The 22279-nt window shown below is 31.2% G+C and overlaps 1 protein-coding gene across 1 annotated transcript; it reads right to left on the bottom strand.

Moving 5' to 3' along the window:
* Window positions 1-5372: 5372 nt before the first annotated feature.
* LOC18042860 (beta-galactosidase 10) lies at window positions 5373-17756 on the bottom strand. Its single transcript, XM_006432032.2, has 19 exons — window positions 17445-17756; window positions 17034-17129; window positions 16799-16911; window positions 16614-16680; window positions 16401-16493; window positions 15698-15841; window positions 14669-14757; window positions 14382-14487; window positions 14175-14262; window positions 13931-14049; window positions 11744-11908; window positions 11010-11218; window positions 10235-10344; window positions 9438-9547; window positions 8305-8412; window positions 6746-6856; window positions 6393-6613; window positions 5945-6054; window positions 5373-5739 (listed from the first exon to the last, which is right to left on the bottom strand). Exons 1-18 carry the CDS (start codon window positions 17613-17615, stop codon window positions 5946-5948), a joined length of 2229 nt encoding a protein of 742 aa, XP_006432095.1. The 5' UTR covers window positions 17616-17756; the 3' UTR covers window positions 5373-5739; window position 5945.
* Window positions 17757-22279: the final 4523 nt, after the last annotated feature.

The raw sequence follows: 22279 nt of genomic DNA, 5'->3' as shown, positions 1-22279 counted from the left end.
TCTGTGTTTACTGATTTAAATGAATTTAAATAATACTTTAATAAATCTCATTTTTAATAAATTTTAAATGATACTTTATGACATTTATCGATGACATTAATTGAAAGACTTAGATTTATTTCTTATAAGAGAAATCTAAGGCTTTTGCAGCATTCAAAAGCTACAAAGCTCTTGTAGAAAAAGAAGTGAAATTCTCTGTACCGACTATAGTAGTAAATGCAATTCACAAGAGTTTGTCAATTTTTATGAGATACATGGGATTAAGAAGCAACTAACATTAGCTTATACACCACAACAAATGGATTTTCAAAAAGGAAAAATAGCATATCTTGAACATGATTTGAAGCGTGTTAAAGTAGAGCAGTGTAATGAAGAATTTATAGCCTGAAGTAGTAAATTAGAGCATCCATATATTGAACAAAATACCAACACTTGTTGTTTGAAATGTGAAACCAAAAGAAGCTTAGATTGGGTGAAGACCAATAGTTGACCATTTTAAAATCTTTAAATGCACTGTCTATGCCAAGGTCCTAGATCAGAAGAGGAATAAGATTGATCATAAAGGACAAAAATATGTCTTTCTAGTGTTAGTGACCAATCAAAAGCCTAAAGACTACAATCTTAACATCAAGAAAATTATTGTTAACCAAGATGCTATATTTAATTAAGAAAATTTATGGGTATGGATGTCAGCACCACACAGTAACAAATGCCAATAGACTTTGACAACGGAGATGATGAAAAAGATCTTAAAGCAATAACATGACATTCATCCAATGACAGTACCAATGAACCTATGGAACAATTAGATACAGCACATAAGACACAACCTCTGCACTCTAGGAAGAGGTCTATATGGATGGATTATCGCAAGATATCTGGTGTGAAGAATATGATACCTTAACTCATTTTGTTTTAATTATAGATAGTGCTCCTACCACTTTTGAAGTGGCTGTCAACGAATCAAAATGACGAAAGGCGATAGATGATGAAATTACAGCCATTTAAAGGAACAACACTTCAGAGTTGATTAACCTTCCATAAAAACACAAAACAATAAATATCAAGAGGGTGTTCAAAGCAAAATTGAAATAGAATGGCGGCATTGACAAACATAAAGCCTGATTAGTAGCTAAATGTAAAGGTTACAAGTAAGATTATGGAATTGACTACAGAAAAGTCTTTGCCTCAGTAGCAAGACATGATACCATCATGCTAATAATTGTAGTGGTTACACGATATTCATGGCTAAATCTACCAATTGGACATGAAATTGGCATTCTTACAAAGTGATCCATAGGAGCAGACCCCCTGGTTATGCAAAGAATATGAATGAGAATAAAGTCTACAAATTAAAGAAGGCATTATACGAACTGAAATAGGCACCTAGAGCCTAGTACAGTCAGATATGTGCCTACTTTGAAAAAGAAGGCTTCAAAAAATGTCCACATGAACATATACATATCATAAAAGTTGAAGATGGAAAGAAAATGCTCATTATGTGTCTTTATGTGGATGAGTTGATTTATAGCAGGAACGATATGAGCATGATTGAGAAGTTTAAACAATGTACGATGAGTAAGTTTGATGGGTCTGATCTGGTTATAACACATTATTTTCTTGGCATTGGGGTTGTATACTCAACTACATATATCTTCATCTCTGAAAAGAAATATATATGAGAGATTCTAAATAGGTTTCAATTGACAAATTGCATTGAGAAATTGCATTTTAGCAAGTGCACCATAGAGAATGGCCTAAATCTTACAAAAGATCTTAAAGGAAAGAAGATAGATAACATTTTCTTTAAGTGAATTGTAGGATGTTTAATGTACTTAATAGCAACAAGGCCTGCATAATGTATGTTATTAGTCTTATAAGAAGATACATGAAACATCCTCAATAGAGTTATTCTACCGAAGTGATAAAAATCTAACTACTTGGTTTCACAGAGAGTGACTATACTAGAGATTTTGATGACAGGAAGAGCACTTTGGGATACGTTTTCATGCTAAGCTATATAGCTACTTTTTGGTAATCAAAGAAGTAGCCAATTGTCACTTTGTCCACCACTGAAGCCGAATACGTTGTTGCAGCAATAGGTGCATGTCATGCTATTTGGTTGAGAAGATCTTAAAGAATTATGTTGCAAACAAGAAGTTTTAACATCAATCTACTATCACAACAGTTCAACCATCAAACTTTCATTGAATCCAGTATTTTATGGGAAGACAAAACATATAGATGAATTAGTTTTTACACCAGATGCCTTGAATTAGTTTTTTCCCAAAAGTGAAGATCAACTCGCTGACGTTTTTACAAAGTCCCTCAAGCTAGCAACCCTTTTAAAATTGCAAAAGTTACTTAGAGTTTGCACTTTCAAAGACCACAGGTGACGAATAGTAAATCATTTTATAGCTTCTAAAAAACTAAATTAAATGATTTTGTTTCAATAAATATTTAGTTCTAGAGAGGGATTGTTTGGAATAAATCTATATATTTTTTAGTCTTTTGGTCTGTTTGTCTGTGTCTTAGTCTTTTGGAGTGTATCTATTTATTAAGGGTCTTGTAGGCTAGTTTTGATTTTGGTTTGGTTTATTGCTTGATTCTAGAGAGAGTTTTTCTTTGCACTGCCTATATAACAGTGAGTCAAATAAGAGCTTATGTTATCCTTTTTACTTAGCATAATTTCTCCCTAAATTTTTTCTCTACTTGTTATTATCTGCACCACTTTTAATTTATTAGAATTTGTTTTGTCAAATTTCAGAAAAACTCTAAATAAGAATAATAGGTAGAAATTGATCATGTTATAGTGAACATTAAGGGATTGTTCCTTTTTTGTCTTAAGCCTAACTTTTAATTATTTTTAAACATTAACAATTTTTATTTTGTTTGTTTTCTATCATTTATATATGATTATAAGATATTTAGGTCTAAATAAAAAATTTAAATATTTTGACTTTTATTTGAATGGCAAAACATCTTAATTAATATTCTCTCTCATTAATACTTCTATTAAATAAATTTATTTCCTATTATATAAATTATCGTTTTATTATTTTTTTATCCCTTTTTTGTTATATATGCATATTTGACTTTTTTTAATGAGAATTTTAAATATAATAGAACTTTAGGTGAGTGTGTTTTCTAATAGGTCCATCTATTTGTATTTATATTTCCTATTTTTATGATAGTTTTATAATTTTATTTAATACATTAATTTTATTTCAAATGATTAAACAATTCTAGATTGATTTACGTAATTAACAAGAAAAGATATCAATATAATATATTAAAAATAATATTATAAGTATCACATATAAATATTAACATTATAAGATATAAATTTTATTCTTCATGCGTATTATTAATATTTATGAAGTTATATATGTTAAAATATCTTATTTCAAATGTTTTCTTTTTGAAAAATAAACAATTTAATACCTATATTCAGATATTGACAAAAAAAACAACATGTTATTCACATATATGTATTCAAACTTATTCAAATTTCGGCCAAATTTAGACACATTTATATTTTTTAAAAAAAGCACTGCATAAGAGAAAGATAAGTTCATTCAGGAAAAAAAAAAGAAAATTGAAAGAGAAAAAAACTAATTGAAGTAATTTTATAATGTTTGAGAATTGGTGAATTAAAATAATAAGTAATAATTTGATAATTATTTTAATTAAAAAATAAGTATTAGAAGAAAATTAGTGCATTTAAATAACCTTACTCTTTAATTTAATGTGAAACAACATTTTCGATATGATAAAAAGTTTCCATATTACACTATTGGCCTATTCGGAGAAGTAAGAAAGGTCAAACAATGAAAGTTTTAAAAATTATAAATCCTTATTTGTGTTCTGACGGGGTATCGTGGTCATTTTACTTGTTTCAACTAGTCCACTAATAGTTAGGTGGCGTTTGTTTTTTTGTTTGAATCAGAATAGACCTGAATTAGTCTGAATTCTAAATAGATTTGAATATCTGAATCTAAATAATATGTTTGTTTTTTCGTCTGAATCTCGAAAAATAAGTATTAAGTTATTTGTTTTTTTCAATTGAAAAAGCTAAAAATATGTACTTTTACATTTGTATCCTTATTAAATTTGAATGTCAAATAAATATATATTAAATACCACAATATTTTAACATTTATAAGTAAAACTATATTTAAGTGAATACATAATTATTTTGAAATTTTAATATATAAAATAACATAAATTTCAAATTTTATCGTATATAATATAAGAAAGAAAAAACAAGGATATTTTTATATGGGGTAAATGTCTATGGGTGAGTTTTGGGATAGACATGAAAAATAAATTATAAAACATGGATATTTTTTACTAGGGATGGCAATGGGGCGGGGTGGGGGTGGGGATGCCTACCCCATTCCCCACCCCATTAAAAATTTTTGCCTCCATTCCCCACCCCATTCAGTGGGTTGGGGATGGGGAATCCCCACGTGGGGAATGATTCCCCCATCCCCACCCCATTCCCTATTTACTTATTTTATAGTAAATATAAAAATATGATTTCAGTAAATTAAAAATTAGAGACTTAAAATAAAATCATCATCATATTATAAAGTATTTAAATTTTTTTAAAAATCTCTAAAAGTTTGAAACAATATCTTAAACTGATATTAAAAGTGAAAAATATTTAAAGAGAGCAGCACCTTAAAAGAGAAAAGAAAATATAATAATATTTTAAAATTAAAAAATATTGTAGGGTTTTCTTTTACTCATATCATGTTTATATTACATAAAAATTAAAAAATATTAATTGACATTATAGTTGATAAAATAAAAATTATTAACATATTTATGTATAATGGGGATTGGGGTGGGGGTGGGGTGGGGAGTACAATACCAAACCCCACCCCGTTAACAATTTGGGGATTATTTTTCTCTCACTCCCCACCTCATTCTCCAAAAATTATTAAAAATTTTTTCCATTTGGGGTAGGGCTCCATGGGGCCCCAAACCCGTGGAGGATTTTGCCATCCCTATTTTTGACATTAGTAAGTAATTGACTTAATTCAAATTTCTTCATTAAGTAAAAAGCCAAAAAAATTGACTTATTTTATTAAGTCAAAATTATCTAAAAAATCTCAATAAGTTATAAAAACAAACACCCTTATTTAACTTAATTAATTAAGTTAAGTCACTTTAAGTCATTAAGTTAAAAAACAAACGCCACCTTAATCTCAACATTTAAATTTTAACTTAAATTCTAATATTATGTGTCACTCATTTATTGGACAGTATATTACTTAATCACCGTAGCATTACTGTTTCAGAAATCATTGATAATTCTGAAACTGTGGAATCCACACATAATTAAACCCAGCCGCCAGTTGGATCTAAGGAAATAAATCATAATTTATTAAAAACGGTCATATTGGCTTAATGCCCGTCTCATATAATAGCATCTCAACTTACAATGAAAATAAATAAAAAAGAATATTTCCTGCTTGATAGATTAAAGTTGCAGGTGCTAGCCTAAAAAACCAAAAAAACAAAAAAAAACTCCCTAACATTTTTGCTTCTTCTATTCGGTGAATGGCCCGCAAGAATAAAGTTGATGCTTTGTGCAATCTGCTATATCAGCTGGAATGGCAGCTTCAGCTGCACATTACTTCCAACTACAAGTTCCTTAAGTTGCACCGGGGACAGACCAATATTTGCTTCGGATTGTTCTATGGCACAGTCATTTTCATTGAGGGAAACCTGGCAATAGTTTTGAAGAATATTAGGTAAACTTGAAATACACAACACAAAATCAATAGGCATTGAGTTCAATATGCATGTTTTGCACTAAGGGATGAACAGGGAAACTTGCCAAGGCAGTTTCCGTTAAAGCTCATATTACAGAACAAATGAAGCAACTTCAACACGTTAGCAAAATAATCCTCGCCAACAAAAGCAAACTTGCCTCAGATTTTACGTCTCGAAAATGTAATTTTTGTTGGATCTCCACCTTTCTCCTCGAAAATCACCAAAATGTTTTCAGACGGCTTGAACCAAGAACGTGGAATGTGGTACCTGGTCATCGCAGATTAATTAGTTGTTTCATAAGTCATAACAAGAATTAATTATATAAGGATCAATTACCGGTTAAAAGATAGTTCAGGAATTAGAAACCATTGTGCTATCTATAACTCAGTGCTCTACTTAATTTTACGATATACTTGAATTCACTAGTTCTAATGTCAGTAATCTCCTGAGTATTTCATGCACAAAATGACCTTTGGTCATGGAAATTTTGAGGACATCCGGTGTGGCAATTTAGAACCAATTCGAAAAGAGAAAGGGACAGACCATATAAATTCCTAGTACCAATTTGCATTCAAGTAAATTTTTTTTTTCCTATTTTACTTTACCATCGTTGTGATGGTTCCCCGCATCCAGTAATGCATTTGTCTGGGTTGAATTTGCCCCTGTAATCGCATTCTTGAACACACTCATCATGAGGAGAACTTTTCCTACTTTTCCTGGGCCAGTATCTTCCTATTTCTTCTCCATTCAACCAAGCCAGGCCTTTCCCCATTTTAAGCATATCCAAACCAATAGGTTCATCCCCAGGTGGTTGTTTCACAACAGCCTGCAACATTCCATGTGTTTATCTAATTAATATTCTTAATAAGCAATAGCAAATTTAATGCAAGTATAAAGATAAATGAAAATAGAAGCTACAATTTGAGACACGAAAAAGAAAATTTTGCCAATGTTTTACCTTGTACCATGTCAAAGGCTGATTTTTTGGTGGCTCCATAGTCGATACCCAATTTATGTTATTCCTATATCCAGGATTGTATATACCTAGGTGTTCTCCCTGTAGTCCTATCTGAAAATTGTGGGAAAACCGAATGAAGTGAGCTTTTAGGAATCTTCAACAGCAGCTCACTATTGCTTAATGGATATCTCAACCATCAATAACATATTACATGATTATGCCCCACCATTACTGTGACATTGGTCAAGCGAAAGAGCATTATGTCCTTAAAGAGATGCAAAGTGCATCAAGAGATTGAACATTATGACCTTTTTGGTCAAACTCACTTTGTTATCATTCTGAGTTACCATTCTGATTCAGACCCACACTATTGTCAGGCCCATCAGTAAGTATAGAAGAATCAATATTAAAAGCATTGCTAAATTTGCATATTGATTTCAAATATTCACCAAAAAAGAGATGCAAAGTGCAAATGATTGTTTTCTAACATGTTAAAGAAGAGTTTATCCTTCAAAATGATTTGGAAGGATACCTCCTAAAATTCAAGTTTTCTTGTGGGCTTTGGCACAACGAAAAATGAATACTGCAGAAGTGATCCAAAGAAAGTTTCCTCTTTTTTTTTTTTTGGAGAAAGCAAAGAAAGTTTCCTAATACTTGTCACTCTCAGTCTCGGTGTGTGTTGTGCAAGAAAAGTGCAGAAATCTCTAATCATCTTCTTCATTTGTTTATGGCTTCAAAGTTGTGGAATGGGTTGTGCAAAGACGCCAATATGTTGTGGGTCATCCTGGGCTCTTGTGACTGTCTTCTTATGGAGAATTCCTTTGCTTTTGGCAAAGGAATAAAGGCAAAATCTCTTTGAAGAAGTGCAGTAGCAGCACTGTTCTGTGTGACATTACAGAGAAGAAACATTTGCATTTTTGAAGGGAAAGCCATGGATAATATTGAAGAATTGTGGGATCGATTCCTTTTTTTTTTTTTTGTGCTTCGCTTTGGGCTTCAATGTCTAAAGAGTTCCAGGATTCATCTTTTCTTCTTCATTCATCCAAATTGGGAGGGATTTTGAGATAGGGTGTTAAAGTTGGAACATTGTCTATGGGTTGTTGGATATACATTTCTAAAAGCTTTTCTTTTTTTTCCTTTTTCTATTACTTAGTGGACAACTGGTCCACCCTCTATTTTGACTTTTCTCCATTAATACACTTTTGAGTTTCATATTTAAAAAAGAAAAAAAAGATAATGTTAAAGAAAAGAAGCAAAAGGGCAGCATTAAGTTTTTAGCGTTCTTTTTATGACCCAAAGAAATATGTAGTAATACCATATGACCTCACCATTCGAAGGGCCTTCTGAAAATATTGTTACATTTTTTATTCATGAATTCCATATTATTATGAAATTACTTCTACAGCTGATAAGCCAGAAAGGAAGGTATTAAAAGCATAAAATTATACTCAATTAGATTATTGACAACATTGTTGCAAAGAGCTCCTATACCCAAAGTACTTCAAAACTTCAAAAGCAGCAGGAGACATAAACCTGTTATACCACAGGAAGAAACATACCTTATAGGTCCAACTATATGTAGATAAGTCAAGAGTCCCACTGTTGAATCCTGTAATCTTAACACTGGTTATTCCTGCTCCCACCCATTCATAAAATGGTCCTGCATTCTAAAGCAACGAGGAAAGTAGCACCAAGGATTTTGGAAAATTGAGCACTTAAAAAATTTACACAAATGAAAAATCAATTAGGAAGAATTCTTTATTTTATGAGGGAGACAAAATTTTAGCAATAGCAGCAATGTACTCTGTGTGTGTGTGTGTGTGTGTGTGTGTGTGTGTGTGTGTGTATCTATATGGAATGCTAACGTAAGGCATCTTAGCTAAGCATATTCCCTATTTTAAGGATTTCTTGATTTGTAACATCAGATTGCTTTACCCTATGGAAAAGGAAACATCAAAATACTTTGCATAAGTAACTCAATCCTATCTTGTTTTAACAACTCAGAGAGGCACTACTCGTGACACCAATACATAAGTTTACACATTAAAAAAAGTAACGGTAAAGGTAGAAGAACAAAATTGTAGTAACGTATTGATGTGGACATGCATGAATGGCTAATTGGAAAGCAATGAATGAACAGTTAAAGAGTCTAGTAACAGCCCATTGGGGACAATTTTTTAGGAGTCAATAGACAATCTCGGTTTTTGTAATCCTTAGAAATTGAAATCTGTAAAATCAAAACGTATTAGAGACACCTAGAGACCATAAAAATCATTGAAAGGGTAGTTGTTATACCGTAAAACAAATTAGGACAATGTAATGAGAGTTTAAAGCAATAACATATTCAGTAATTTCCATTTTCTCCAAGTAATTTGTTTTCAGATTTTTTTTTTTCTTTCCTCTTAAGAAATCTTTGCAACAAAGGTGTTGGGAGTAAAATTAAGTACTAGTCTCTCAGTACAGCATGCAGCACCAGTTTCGTGTTTATGTCATATAAATTACTAATCTGATAAAAGTAGGTAATATGATCGACTTACGGTGCTGACCAAGCTAAGCCATACTTTGAGGAACACACAAAATGGCCATGATGTAAATCAGATCAACTCATTATTGATCTTATCTTTTGAACAAAAGGCATTAAATCCTTCATCTTGTATTATCACAAAGTAAACAGGTTAAGATTGTAACTCACTTGCAAGCCAACTGTCATGCTTAACAATGCAATTTCATTATTTCCAGCTTTGAGGGAGATAGGATTCTTATACTTGAAGGGTGGATGTGTTCCATTTCCAGATGCGCTACCTAAGATTACCAAATGCAAGGTGAGTACTTCAGGGAGCTTGATGACAAAATAAACTATAAAAATGATTAATAGCAGGAATATGAAAACTCAGGGAGAGCATGAAAATGGTAATTTGCAAAAATTAAAAACAAACAACATAAATACAGAAAAAATATGTTGTAGAGAAGTTATGATAAGAAGATAGCACGAATGACATAGCACCTGCATTTGCAATGAGCTCAGGGAAATTATATTCTCAAATTACACTAACTTTGAATATTTCCTTCTCTAAATGAATTCTCTTTAAGTTTTCCCCATTTCTTCTCCTGTACTCTCGCTAAAATCTCCCATTCCTTCTAAACCTCTTCATTTCTATTAAGCTTCCGGTTCTACACCACATGCATATAGATGGTGGTGCTGCAATTGCTGACAGAGACTTGCTCACTAAGATGAAAGAGCAGATATTTCCACACTTTCAGAAAGTATCTTGAGAATTCCAGCATAAAATTATTAAAACTGACAACAATCCAGTGTCACTCTTCACCAAAAGCTAGTCAGAATCAAGATATCAAACCTTTTATGTTGACCAACTCTAAACTGTGTATTTTTTGTCACACAGGCGAAGACTACAATTTACACATCATGCAATTAACCAAATTTAGGCAAAAAAAAAAAAAAAAGCCACAGAGAGAGAGAGAAATAAAAACCTTGAAGTTCCTGATTTGCAAAAGCATGAAGGGCATGACCCTTTGATTCAATTAGAAGAACCGGCCGGCTTCCGTTTTTCAAGAACTCTTCATTTTCATTAACAATTATACTGCAATTATGTAACAAAATCCGTTTTAAAAACCATATAAGAATACACATAACACTTCTAATCAAATGTTTGTGTCATTTAATATGCACATCAGGAGTGCACTAAAACGGAACATGTCCAGTGAAAGGTGTTAAAAAAAGGATAATGCAGATAGATTGCATACACAAGACAACCACAGGAAAACCAGGGCGACAACCGACTAGAGCCTTATCTAAATTCTCTGCCAGATCCAAATAAGAAGCAGTTAAAACTCACACCCTGAACATGTAAGCAAGAGTATCTCTGTATTTAAAGATTTGTCCTACCTTCTTGTTCTGATAATTTAGTTATATATAAGCAATAGCCAAGAAAATCATTCAAATTCTATATTATCAAAACTTTGGGCAATTTTCTTTCTTTTTTTTTTTTCATAGGAAAATTGTGTTTGCCGGTAGTTCAGTCAGTAAAATCTCTTTGGTTGATACAAGAGGTCTGGAGAAACTGCCCTGTAAAAGGCTGACTTAACTAAAGCTAAGGCCAAAAGAAATATTATACCAGTAATATTCTTACATCTTGAAAAGAAAAACTCAATTACTTGTTTCCAATTACACAGTAATAGATGCCGAGCTGCTTATGACTTCATAACAAGATTTTAAGAAGTGATAAAATTTCTCAACGAGACTAACCTTGTTGTATACCAGAGGTAGTCTGTAGTGTCTTTTGTGGTATTGATATGGTCAACAAAACCACTTTTGACAAAGTCAGCTTCTCCCCATATCCCTGCTATCTCCTTAAACACCTGCCATTTCAAACCCTTTGAGCCATTATCTGGTGATGCCTCTGATGGCTGCAAATTCTCTGGTACCATTTCAACTGTGGATGATTGGGCACGTACCTGTTATACTTAAATATTACTAATTAAGAAAAATTCATTTACAGAACTGAGGATGGGCAGAGCGCAAGTCTTGGCACTTATACCTCATAGAATCACCTAATATTTATCTTAATACTCTTTGATAGAGCTGTATACTTCCTAAACTTCGCTGAATATTAGAAATAAATTATCTAACGTGAAAATTCAATGATGCTTACATGACATTAGATTAGCAGCCATGAAAAATTGAATGAAACCCTTTTGTAAAGTACAAATGCAATTTTAACAAAGGACTGGGAAAGAGCTCAGGAGAAAAGTTTTAGCTAGTGTTAAATCAGCTATGATAGCCATTAAACTATTCAAGTTACAAAGAAATATGTACTTATTATATAAAATCAGCACAAGTATATAAGATTAATGACATATCACCATCATGTCATGTTCGAATATTTCAAGAATAGTTTTACAACATCCATGGTTGATAAATTTTTAACAGTTTGCTATCTAATAGAATTGATGGTCAGTTTGTAGGCAGCAAATACTTACATTTGCAGTGTTAAATACTACTTTCTTGCAGTCTGGCAAAATACTAACTGACCACGCAGGCAAGTGATATGACACATTTCGAAACACTACTGTCTTGTCATTTTTGTCATCCATGTTAGCTAGAAAGGCAGCACATGCTCCAGAAGAATCAGCATAGACATCAGCCTACAAAACAGTGGTTATTCTGGAATGCTACTCAGTTGCATTGGAAGAAAAGGTGCATTAAACTAAGTCAAAATTAAATCAGAATACCAAATTTATCAGGAATAGGAATATGATGAGTAATGCAAAAATAAAAGAACCATTAATCTACCAGAGAATACCAAAAGATTAACTTTTAACAAAATGAAAGAGTCTTCAACTTGGACAGTCTCCCCATATAATTCCCTTTTCTCTCTTTTATTCTCTTTTGGCAGTGGTAGGTTAGAAGGAGGCGACCGCTCTCCTCAAATGGTAAACGTCTGAGTCTTTTTTGAGAAAGATACAAGCAATTTGACAATTTATTAATCACCTCATTTGAGAAAAATGAGGTAAGTTAATTGTCAAATATACAAATATAGATAAAGACCCATTTGAATCCGGATTAATTGTGCATGTATATACATATACAAAAAGCCACAAGAAGCCCATAAATTTACAAGTAAAAGACTAAGCACAACTTTCTGGATTTAGTTGCAGTACAACAGTTACATTCAGTTAGCATCCCAAGACTTACGACATAAATTTCTTTATTACTATTAGACAAGAGCTCTTAGGCCAAGTGATAATTGAACATGGTAGCACAGCAGGTTTCCTAAAGGTCTTGTGTTCGGATCTTCAGGACATGAACTAAATTCTCATAGAGTGGAAGGGGTCGCATGTGTTGGATCCACATGACAAATCCTGACCCTCAAGCTTAAGCTTTTAGGTCAAGTGGTTTTTTCAGGACATTAATGATCAATTTCCTTTCCTTCATAATCCTTAGACCAACAAGACCCACACTAACATCAATTAAAGAGATCGAAGAATTTAACATTCTTAGATAACCTAAGAATTTTCTTAACCCAATATGCCAGTTAGGCTTCAGAGTTTAAAGGGAAAGTGACAAACCAATACCAAACTAAACGACCAGTGAGCATAAAGGCTACATGTCAAACCACATATAATCCAAAAGCCGAGGTGAAACTAACAGATTTAACGAAAAAGGAACTTGGCTCAGATTAACCAAAAGTGAGGATCTTAGCCTTATAACAGGCCAATTAGGATAACACTTACTACTGTCAAATTATGTTGAAAAATGAAAATAGGTTTTAATATAATTTATAATGTGTATGGTATTTTGATACAATAATTGATAATAAAGCATACTTTGCATCCCTAATACCCTTCTAAACTTGACACATGACCTAGAACATTAGAATATTAAGTTGTAATATGGTTCAAAAACAAGTATCCTAATGACTACATAACCTGCCTAACCAGAACTGCTTCTTATTAGGCAGGCTGGGTCTTGAAAAAGTTCAAGTATTAGGGAACTGTGCATTGATGGTTCTTCCGGTCCTTTAGAATGAATGGAATAGAGGAATGTTTGAGAAGGATACAGAAGCTGAGGTTGATGTAATATGGGATGAAGTTCCGTTATTAACATCTTTGAGGGTGTCAGTCATCAAACAATTAGAGAAAACTTTTGTTTGTACTTGGAAACTGTTTAGTTTGCATTTGATGATCTTCTATTTTGTTCTCTATCTCTAGTGGGAAGATGTAATGACGTCTGACTGATTTAAAATTTTGTAATCTCTTTTTTTTTTTTTACACTAAAAATATCAAATTTCATCAAAAAAAAAGGTTGGGAAACTCACCTACAAACACCACCAACAACCCAATCAAGGTTGTCTTAAGATGATTAAGATGCAAGTCAAAATCACAAAAACTTCATGGAATTTATGATCAATCAAAGATGCAAAATATTTGAATCCTAGTACATACAAAGTACAAACATGGGGAAGATAAAGCAATGAATCAACTTTGAAACTATCTATGAATTCAATTCTTGATTTATCTATGAATTCGTAGAAAGAAAATAAGCAATTTGAGAATACAGTTGCATAAGAGCCACTTCTGCATAAGAATTTATAAACTATAACTGGCAAGAAAAAAAAAATGACGTTTAAGATGTAAAAGCGACTTGGTATAACAAGGAAAAATCACCTCTTGGGAAGAACCAAGTGACAAATTACTTCGCTCACCGTTGAGCAATGCATGCTCACATAACTTTATGGCTCCATGAAGTTCTTTAAGGTGTCCCCATTTCGGATTCCTAGGTAGACCTAGAAGCCAAGTTAGGAACCATCAAACAAATAATAAATGCTACATGTGGAATAAAGTATAGACTAATATTTAATTTTAGGAAAAAAAAAAAGAAATCTTTGATTGACAAATGTAGACACCTCACCGTACTCATCAATTGGTGCTTCATAGTCATAACTTGTTGTAATAAAAGGTCCTCCTGCTGTGCGACCAAAATTTGTTCCACCGTGATACTAAAGAAGAGTAAACAACATAATCACAATGTAGTTGCACCGTTCTAAAGAGATAATTTGAAGTAAACTTCTTAGTTAAAAATTTATTGCTTAAACGGAAAGAAGAGTAACTAAAATACCATGTAGTAGTTGTGGACACTGCCTCCTTTCTGGAAAAAACGAGCCACAGAAAAAGCAATATCCTCAGATGGCCTGTGAGGATCTCTACCACCAAATGTCTTAAACCTGGAAAATTTAGAGCATCACCAGTATCATAACCTAATTAGAAATCAGAATTTTAAGAAAGCTTAAATATATCAACACTGTTTCGCATTCCTTTTAAAACAATGATAAGAAAGATTACAAACAGTTATTAAGAAAGTTCATGAAGAAAACATAAGATACTATAGATAAAATACAACATTACCATCCAGGCCAATTCTCAGTCCAAATTTTGGGCATGCTCGGTGAATGAGGTGTGAATTGATCACAGTAAAAGGAGTTACAAGTATTGATCTGTAAATGAGAAGAAAAAAGTGAAAATAAGTACTTGGGCTAAATGTTGAAAATCTCATATTATTCCTAGCAATAACATAGAAAAAAGTAATAACATTCTTATGAAAGACAAAGGAAACTGCAATCCTAATTCTCACAACATCATCAAAAATATTAAATTAGACAAATATAACATAAACTATTTCCATTGACTATCCATCATATTGACAATCCAGAAACTGAAACAGGAAGGGAACTGTATTTTGACTGGTACAACTTTATTCAAACATACAGCCATGTGACCAAATCATTGGGTATACAGAGGAATTTTGTGACATGCGCTACAAAAATCTTCCTATTTATAAATACACTTCCCCAAGAAACTCAAGAAGTACTTGCTACCATAGACAAATCCATCTTTTTAATTCTCTTGCATAAACTAGTTCATAACAGGTACTATATATCCCAAGAATTTCAGCATCCATTGGGCTTGAGACACTAGGGAGCCTAGCAAACTGTACCCTCTTCGTTACTTAGTCCCCAATCAAAGAAAATGATTTTTCTCTTTTCACGTTTTTCTTTCACAAGAAAAACTACTATGAAAACTTTTAGCTGTTAATGCTCACATCTTAACTAGTAACAGGAGAAGTCCCTGGCTTTTAAGAGCAAGACAGATCCTAATTTTTTTTTTTAACTGCAATTGATATGAAAAGCTTTTGATCCCAGAAAAGAAGATACTCAATATAAACAAATTAGAGGAACCAATGAGTATTAAGTAATTGGATCTACTGCCCTAGGTTAATAACTTCAATTCACATCACTCATTATGATATTGAGCATGGAGGGCTGTATGTCTACGGTGCTCAAATTTGGTGCTTATATTCTCTTGTATATACTCAAATTGCAGATTAGCGATGCCAAGTTGGAAATTTTGAAATGGCTTAGCAGATAAATCTCTTACCACAGGATCTGGAGTATCAAATTGTTGGCACATAATCCAAGGGACACCTATATTTTGAGCAACAGCCATTTTAGCAGCCCACAAGGCATACCGCTTTCCTCCTTCCCCATAAAATGATTCATAATACCCATATTCATTTTCGACCTACAGTAAGAACAAAGACAGAGAATGTGATCTGAAACCATTTGTTACCAAGAAGAAGAACACAGAAAATAGCCAAGTAATAGACTCTTGAAAATCGTTAACCAAAAAAATGGACAAAAGAATATTATTGAAAAAGCAAAAACAATGAACACAAAACATGATAACTCAGGTAAGATAATTGATTTTCCACTTTTTCCTCTATTTATATCGCCTATCCGTGTGTATTCTTCTCAATTTTTCTTCATGTTCAATTCAACGTAAAAGTGGCTCCCGTATAAGTGAATATTAACATCCTCAGGATTAAAGAACTTTGTAACTGCAAACACCAGCCAATTAAGGATATGGAAAGCTGAAAATCTTTAGAAACATGAAATTTACCCTTCTGAGAAGCAAGCGCAGGAAAGTGATTTTATATTGACAATTTGTTAGATTAACTCTATTCAAATATTAAATACAGGCATTTTGATTATAAAACGTCTAAGATCTATGTCTTCTACCCTACAATTTTCAAAAAATAAAAAGGGCATAGAGAGGAGGAGGAGGAGGAAGTTATGCATGCCTGTGCCAATATGATGGGACCACCCTGTGATGCAAAAAGCTTCTCCCTCTTCATCATGTCCACTATTAATGTCATGAACTTCTGCATATGATACTATACATCCAATAAACAGGAAAAGAGTTTTAAACTGGGATGTTCATATACTCCAATAAGAACCTTTAATTTGGTATATTAGTCACCAAGCAACAGACACAAGAAAAATGAATTACATACCTTGAATGGCTCTGTATCATTTCGGAAGACAGTGCCAGGAATGTAGTGCAACCAAACTGGTATCCCACTATATCATATGATCAACAATTAGATATTTACCCCAAGCAAATAGTAAGTGAAAGACATTTATAATACAGACAAAAAAGAACATTGGAGTCTGAATCTATAGCAGCACATTAGCATACCCATAGTTATACTCAGCTGCAACAAATGGGCCAATTCGCAAGATCATATACATCCTGGCCTGCTGAATAATCTTAATAAACTTGACCAGATTAAATCTTCCTCCGAAATAATACTTGAAGTTCCCATTTAAAGGAAAAAAACGAAGGAAATGTTAATATAAATCAACAAAGATAAGACAAATCTAATCAGTGGATATCTGAAATCTACTCTACTCCACAGTATATTGAAACTTACTTTGCCTGGAGAAAGTTCATGACCATTCCAAAAAACATACGACTCAATCGTATTGACGCCTCCTTCCTTTGCCTGTTGAACCAGCCCCGGCCACATCTACCACACACCCAAATTTATACTCAGAAGATTACAAAGAACTGAGAACACAGATTGCTTTCAAGCTTCAAAAAACAATGCATATTCCAATGAAAGATTAAAACTCAAGTAAACGAACAGCTAAATAAATAAAGGAATGCGCTCCACTTCAATGTAGATTCAATTATCGAACTATTTTTTCTCAGCAATCAAACAAAAGATCAAATTCCTTATTAAGAGAACAAGGAAAAAAAAACAAAAAAAGAACTAACCCCATTTAAGTTAGAATGTTGTAATAACAAAAAGACTACAAAAAAGGAAAGGAGAGTGACTGACCCCAGGAACACTGCGAGGATAATGAATGGCGGCAGAAATAATAAGCTCTCGGCGACCATTGATGATCAAAGAGCGGCTATCGTAAGTTACATTTCCCGCAAAACAATATGTGATCGAACTGGAGAAAACAATTAACAAAGCGAAAGGCGCAATGGGTGTTCTTGGCTTCATCTTTTACAGAGTTTTAGTGAGTGAAGTGCAGTACAGCTCCTCTTGGCTTCACTGTACTGTGCTATTTATAGAAACTAAAGAAGACGAGTAGATGAAGTGTTGAAGTCAGCATTGCGTAAATTATGGGATACAGACATGAGACAACAATCTCTGAAACGATTACGATACCATGATTTTTCGATTTTCTTTATTATTATTAATTGTCACTATAATAATTAATTCAAATTTTAGTTCAAAATTCATGACGCTATTAATTCTTATTTTCACAAGGATTAAATATTTTATTATATAATCCGAATTTAACTAAGAGTATTTTCAAAAAATTCTTCAAATAAGTAATAAATCTTATTTAAAGAGTCAATGAGTCAATCAATATTTAAGATCCAAAAAATACTTCAATTAAAATTTTTCAAATAAGAAATAATTATCTTTCTTCAATTTTATAGAGTTATTTTCTCCCTTTTTAATTTATATTTTATTACTTTTTATTGGAGAAAGAAAGAAGTGTTTTAATTACTATTTATTTTTCTTTTAAAAAATATTTATTTAATTAAAATAATATTAATATATTTTTATTTAAAGAGTATTTTGAAAAATAATAGATTTTTTCACTCTCTTTTTTACGACATAAATAAGTAAATAGATATTTAAAAAGTAAAATTAATAAAAAATTTTGGAGATGCCCTAATAGTGCTCATTTCTACATGAATTTAAGTAGGATTAAATAATTTATTATAATATAAATCTGCCACAAATATTAAAATTTTGTTCAATAATTACTTTCACTTGTATTTAATCTTAAAGTAAACATTAAAATTTAATTCAATAATTTATTTTAATTTGTATTTCTTTCAAAATTAAATATGAAAATTTTAATTTTATAATTTATTTTAACTTATATATAATTAAGAATGAATATCAAATTTTTAATTCCATAATTTATCTAAATTAGTATGTAATATTAAACATAAAAAATTATTCAATTATTTATTTAAAATAATATTGAATATTGAATATGAAATTTAACGATCAATAATATAATTCAAAAATAATTGTATTACTGAAATAGTTATTCTTAGGATTTATTAAATTAAACTTAAGAGTCGGTGACCTACAAAAAATTGAAAGATTTGTGTGTTCAGTGGACCCAAACAAAGAAACCTGCTCTGCCACTCTCATAATCTATCTATTGAGTCTTGACACATGGTCTTGTTTGTTAGGGAATTGAATTGCTTATGTCATAGGTCAGACTTGAGACTAGGTGCCATTTCCACTTCCAATAAAATTAGAAGATGATGAGTCAACATTCACCATACAATAAACAATGCTCTGTTTTGGACTAAAATAATCAGTTAAATACTTTTCAAATAACATTTTGGATTAATTAATTTATCAATTTGTAGTTTTTAAAATAATTGCTACTAATTGAATTGTACAAGTAATCAGTTACAAAGAGAATCTATTAACTAAGTAAATTTTAAAATCAGTCATAAATAGTAATACAAATGATTGAGATGAACATAATCCTATTAAATAAAATTTATTAGCACATTTATAAATATATATATATATATTTATTATGTATTATATAATAATTGATAACCAAAAAAAATTATATTTTACTAATTTTATTTCTTTTACTTTGGTACATCAATATAAATAATAGTAATAATAATAATCTCTTTAAGTTTAATAATTTTATTTCCGAATTGAATTAGGATAATATTGGATTTTCCAATTATTTGTGAGGATATATATTAATTTTATTAAATGTAAAATTAATTCTCAAAGTCGATTTTGAAAAGTCATTCCTTCCCTTTATTTCAAAATTTATTATAAGATGGGATAATTTTGCCAAAAATAATTTTGGAAAAAAATAATCAAATACTAAAATTAATTTTTAACTTTTTAAAATCACTTTTGATTCTCCCAAAACAATTAGAGAACTCGGTAGTCGGCTCACCTAGATTAATTGTATTTCATATATCACAAATCCAATGTGTGGATTTGTTATCACTTGTTTGAAACACATAATATATTATTACTTAAATTGATAATCTTATTAAAAGTTTCAAACTTCACACAAGTAAAAAACATTATGCCTCTAATCTTGAAAAAAAGAAAAGAAAAGAAAAATACCTTCGTTGGTTTAGTTTCTTATAGTGAAAGAAATTAATACAGCTATAACATTATTTTAGAATTTTAGAATTTTGTTATTTAGGTATTTTCATATTTTCTATTTTAATTAGAGACAATTATAGTATATGCTTTAGTATTTTATTTTTATTATAATTGTAATTTAATTTTCTATTGAAATTAACTTAGGGAAGTAGGTTTGCCCTATTATAAATAGGGAGATATTATTTTTTTTTATAACTCCAATTATTCAATAAAATCCGTCTTTTATAATTTCCTTTGCAATTATTTATCAAAATCTTTTTGTTGAAGTCGTTTGGATTAGAGTGTCATCTAATTTCTCGTAAAGAATCATAAAGAATCTGATTGAATCGTTTGTATTATAACGAGATCTAATGAGTGTAACTTACATTTGCTTGGTTCGGCATTAAAACAATATCTATTGTTTATTTACCTTCGGAAACAAGTTAAAAGTGTTTCTTTAAAAATAAATAAATAAATAAAATCTCGTTATTTCAGGAGAGTACAATATAAAGATAACAATGCAAATGTTGTGGACCCAACACAAACTGAATGACCTGACTCTACATCAGTGGAGACAAACTAATCTACCGAGTGAGCTGTAAATCAAAGCGTAAGACTCCTACCTCAGCAACATCGACTTCATCTAAACCATCCAACTGGTGGAGGCTCCCAAGCCACAGACATCGAAACTGGATGCTCTAAAACTGCCCTCACAGTCCCCCGCACGGCCATTTACAACAGAATCCCACAACCCAGGTTTCAATTTGAATAAATATACGTTTGCCAGGTTTGGAGTCATGATAATTAGAAAGAATGTCTGTTCAAAGAAAGAGATATTTTATAATTAAATTTTAATTATGTCGTTAAAAGATACTTGTATATGGCATTAGAAATAATTTCTCTAAATTTTTTTATAAGGTCGTGCATGCAATGAGAATGAGGTATATGTGGTGGGCAACGTAGGGAAAAAGATTGCTACCATAAATGAAAGTCATTTGGACCCAATTCTTGCCTTCAACGTCAAGGCATTTTGCGTTTAATGTAGTTTTCATATTTTTATCATGATTTTTTAATTATCATTTCAAAATTTAAGATAAAAATATCTTCAATTTTGCATTACCTATTTCTTAATTTCTATCCAAGTTAAATTTAAAATTAATTCAATTTCTTTTGGGCTTTTTCCGTCAATTATATTACTTTTTAAAAAGATTAAATTTCCTTTTTATTTTCAATTTTAATCTTCATGGTAGATCAATGTGTATGATGGAAGCCCCACAATTACGAGGAAAGGGACATGAAAATTAAAGTCATCTCATATGGGTTGTCCAAACATGCATGCTACCTACCTGCCATAAAGATTTTTTTTTTCTTTTTTTCTTCTTTCTTGAAACAATAAAAAATAAAATGAAATAAAAGCTATAAATTCTCATTAAAATATCAAGTTACTTTTTTTATTTTATTAAACCAACAGAAATAAAAACAGAAGTCTAGATTGCATACCAACTTGTTTATTGTGTCTTGCATCAGTAATTTATTTTATTGTGGTAGAATCTTTTGTAATTAACGAGAAATGAAAACGAACTCTGATATTTAATTTTAGATTAATAATAAACCCATAAATTTTTGTACAAGCTTATCTTGTATAAACTGATATGATATAATATAATTGGTTGAATTAAATATATCTTGATCCACATAATTTATTTTTATTATTTTATATTTTTATTTAATTAATAAATTAATATCATATCAATTTATACAAAATAAATTTACGTAAAAATTTGTGACTCTATATCACTCTTAATTTTAATACCATATTTATATGGTGAGGAATCTTTATCTAGAATTTGAGTAACCTTATAAAATTAATGAAACTGAAAATTATTAAATGCAACGTGGAAACATGGGGCCGACCGCCGACGGATCACGTATGCGATCAGAAATCAGAGCATTGGGATAATTACAATAAGGTCCTCATAGTCTTTTACAATAACAAGATCTGAAATTTGACTCTCCCAGCCAGCTGTAGTCAGCTGTAGTCTTCATAAGTTGTTGATCAATTGATGTTGAATTTGCTCAAATAGGGTGAGCAGGTGAAATTGATAGTCAAAAATTGGAAATCTTTGTAATGCGTCACCAATTAATGAATATCATCTACAAGCCTGCAAAAGTTTCACTCGCCCTAATTGATGAGACTATGAGAGGAACTAATAAGCTAATTTCACTTTAAATTTCACTTTAGGAAAAAAATTAATTACACTAGTGATGAGGTGATAAGACTAACCAATCATTGTATATTTTTAGGTAGGTAATCGAATGGATCCCATCAATTTTTATTTTTTAAAATTTCTGTCAATTAAAGTCGAATGGGTCTTATTAGGCCCTTCTAAAATTACAAACTTCTATTGGTCGATGCACCACTTCAATCTGCTAAAGTGATGTTGGCTAATGCATGTAAGTTTTTCTCTTTAAATAGGGATTCGGCACTTTAAACTAAAATGTGG

This window comes from Citrus clementina, unplaced genomic scaffold, assembly GCF_000493195.1.
Source record: "Citrus clementina cultivar Clemenules unplaced genomic scaffold, Citrus_clementina_v1.0 scaffold_5, whole genome shotgun sequence".
NCBI classification, from domain to species: Eukaryota; Viridiplantae; Streptophyta; class Magnoliopsida; order Sapindales; family Rutaceae; genus Citrus; species Citrus x clementina.
This window is presented reverse-complemented; position numbering and strand designations above follow the sequence as displayed.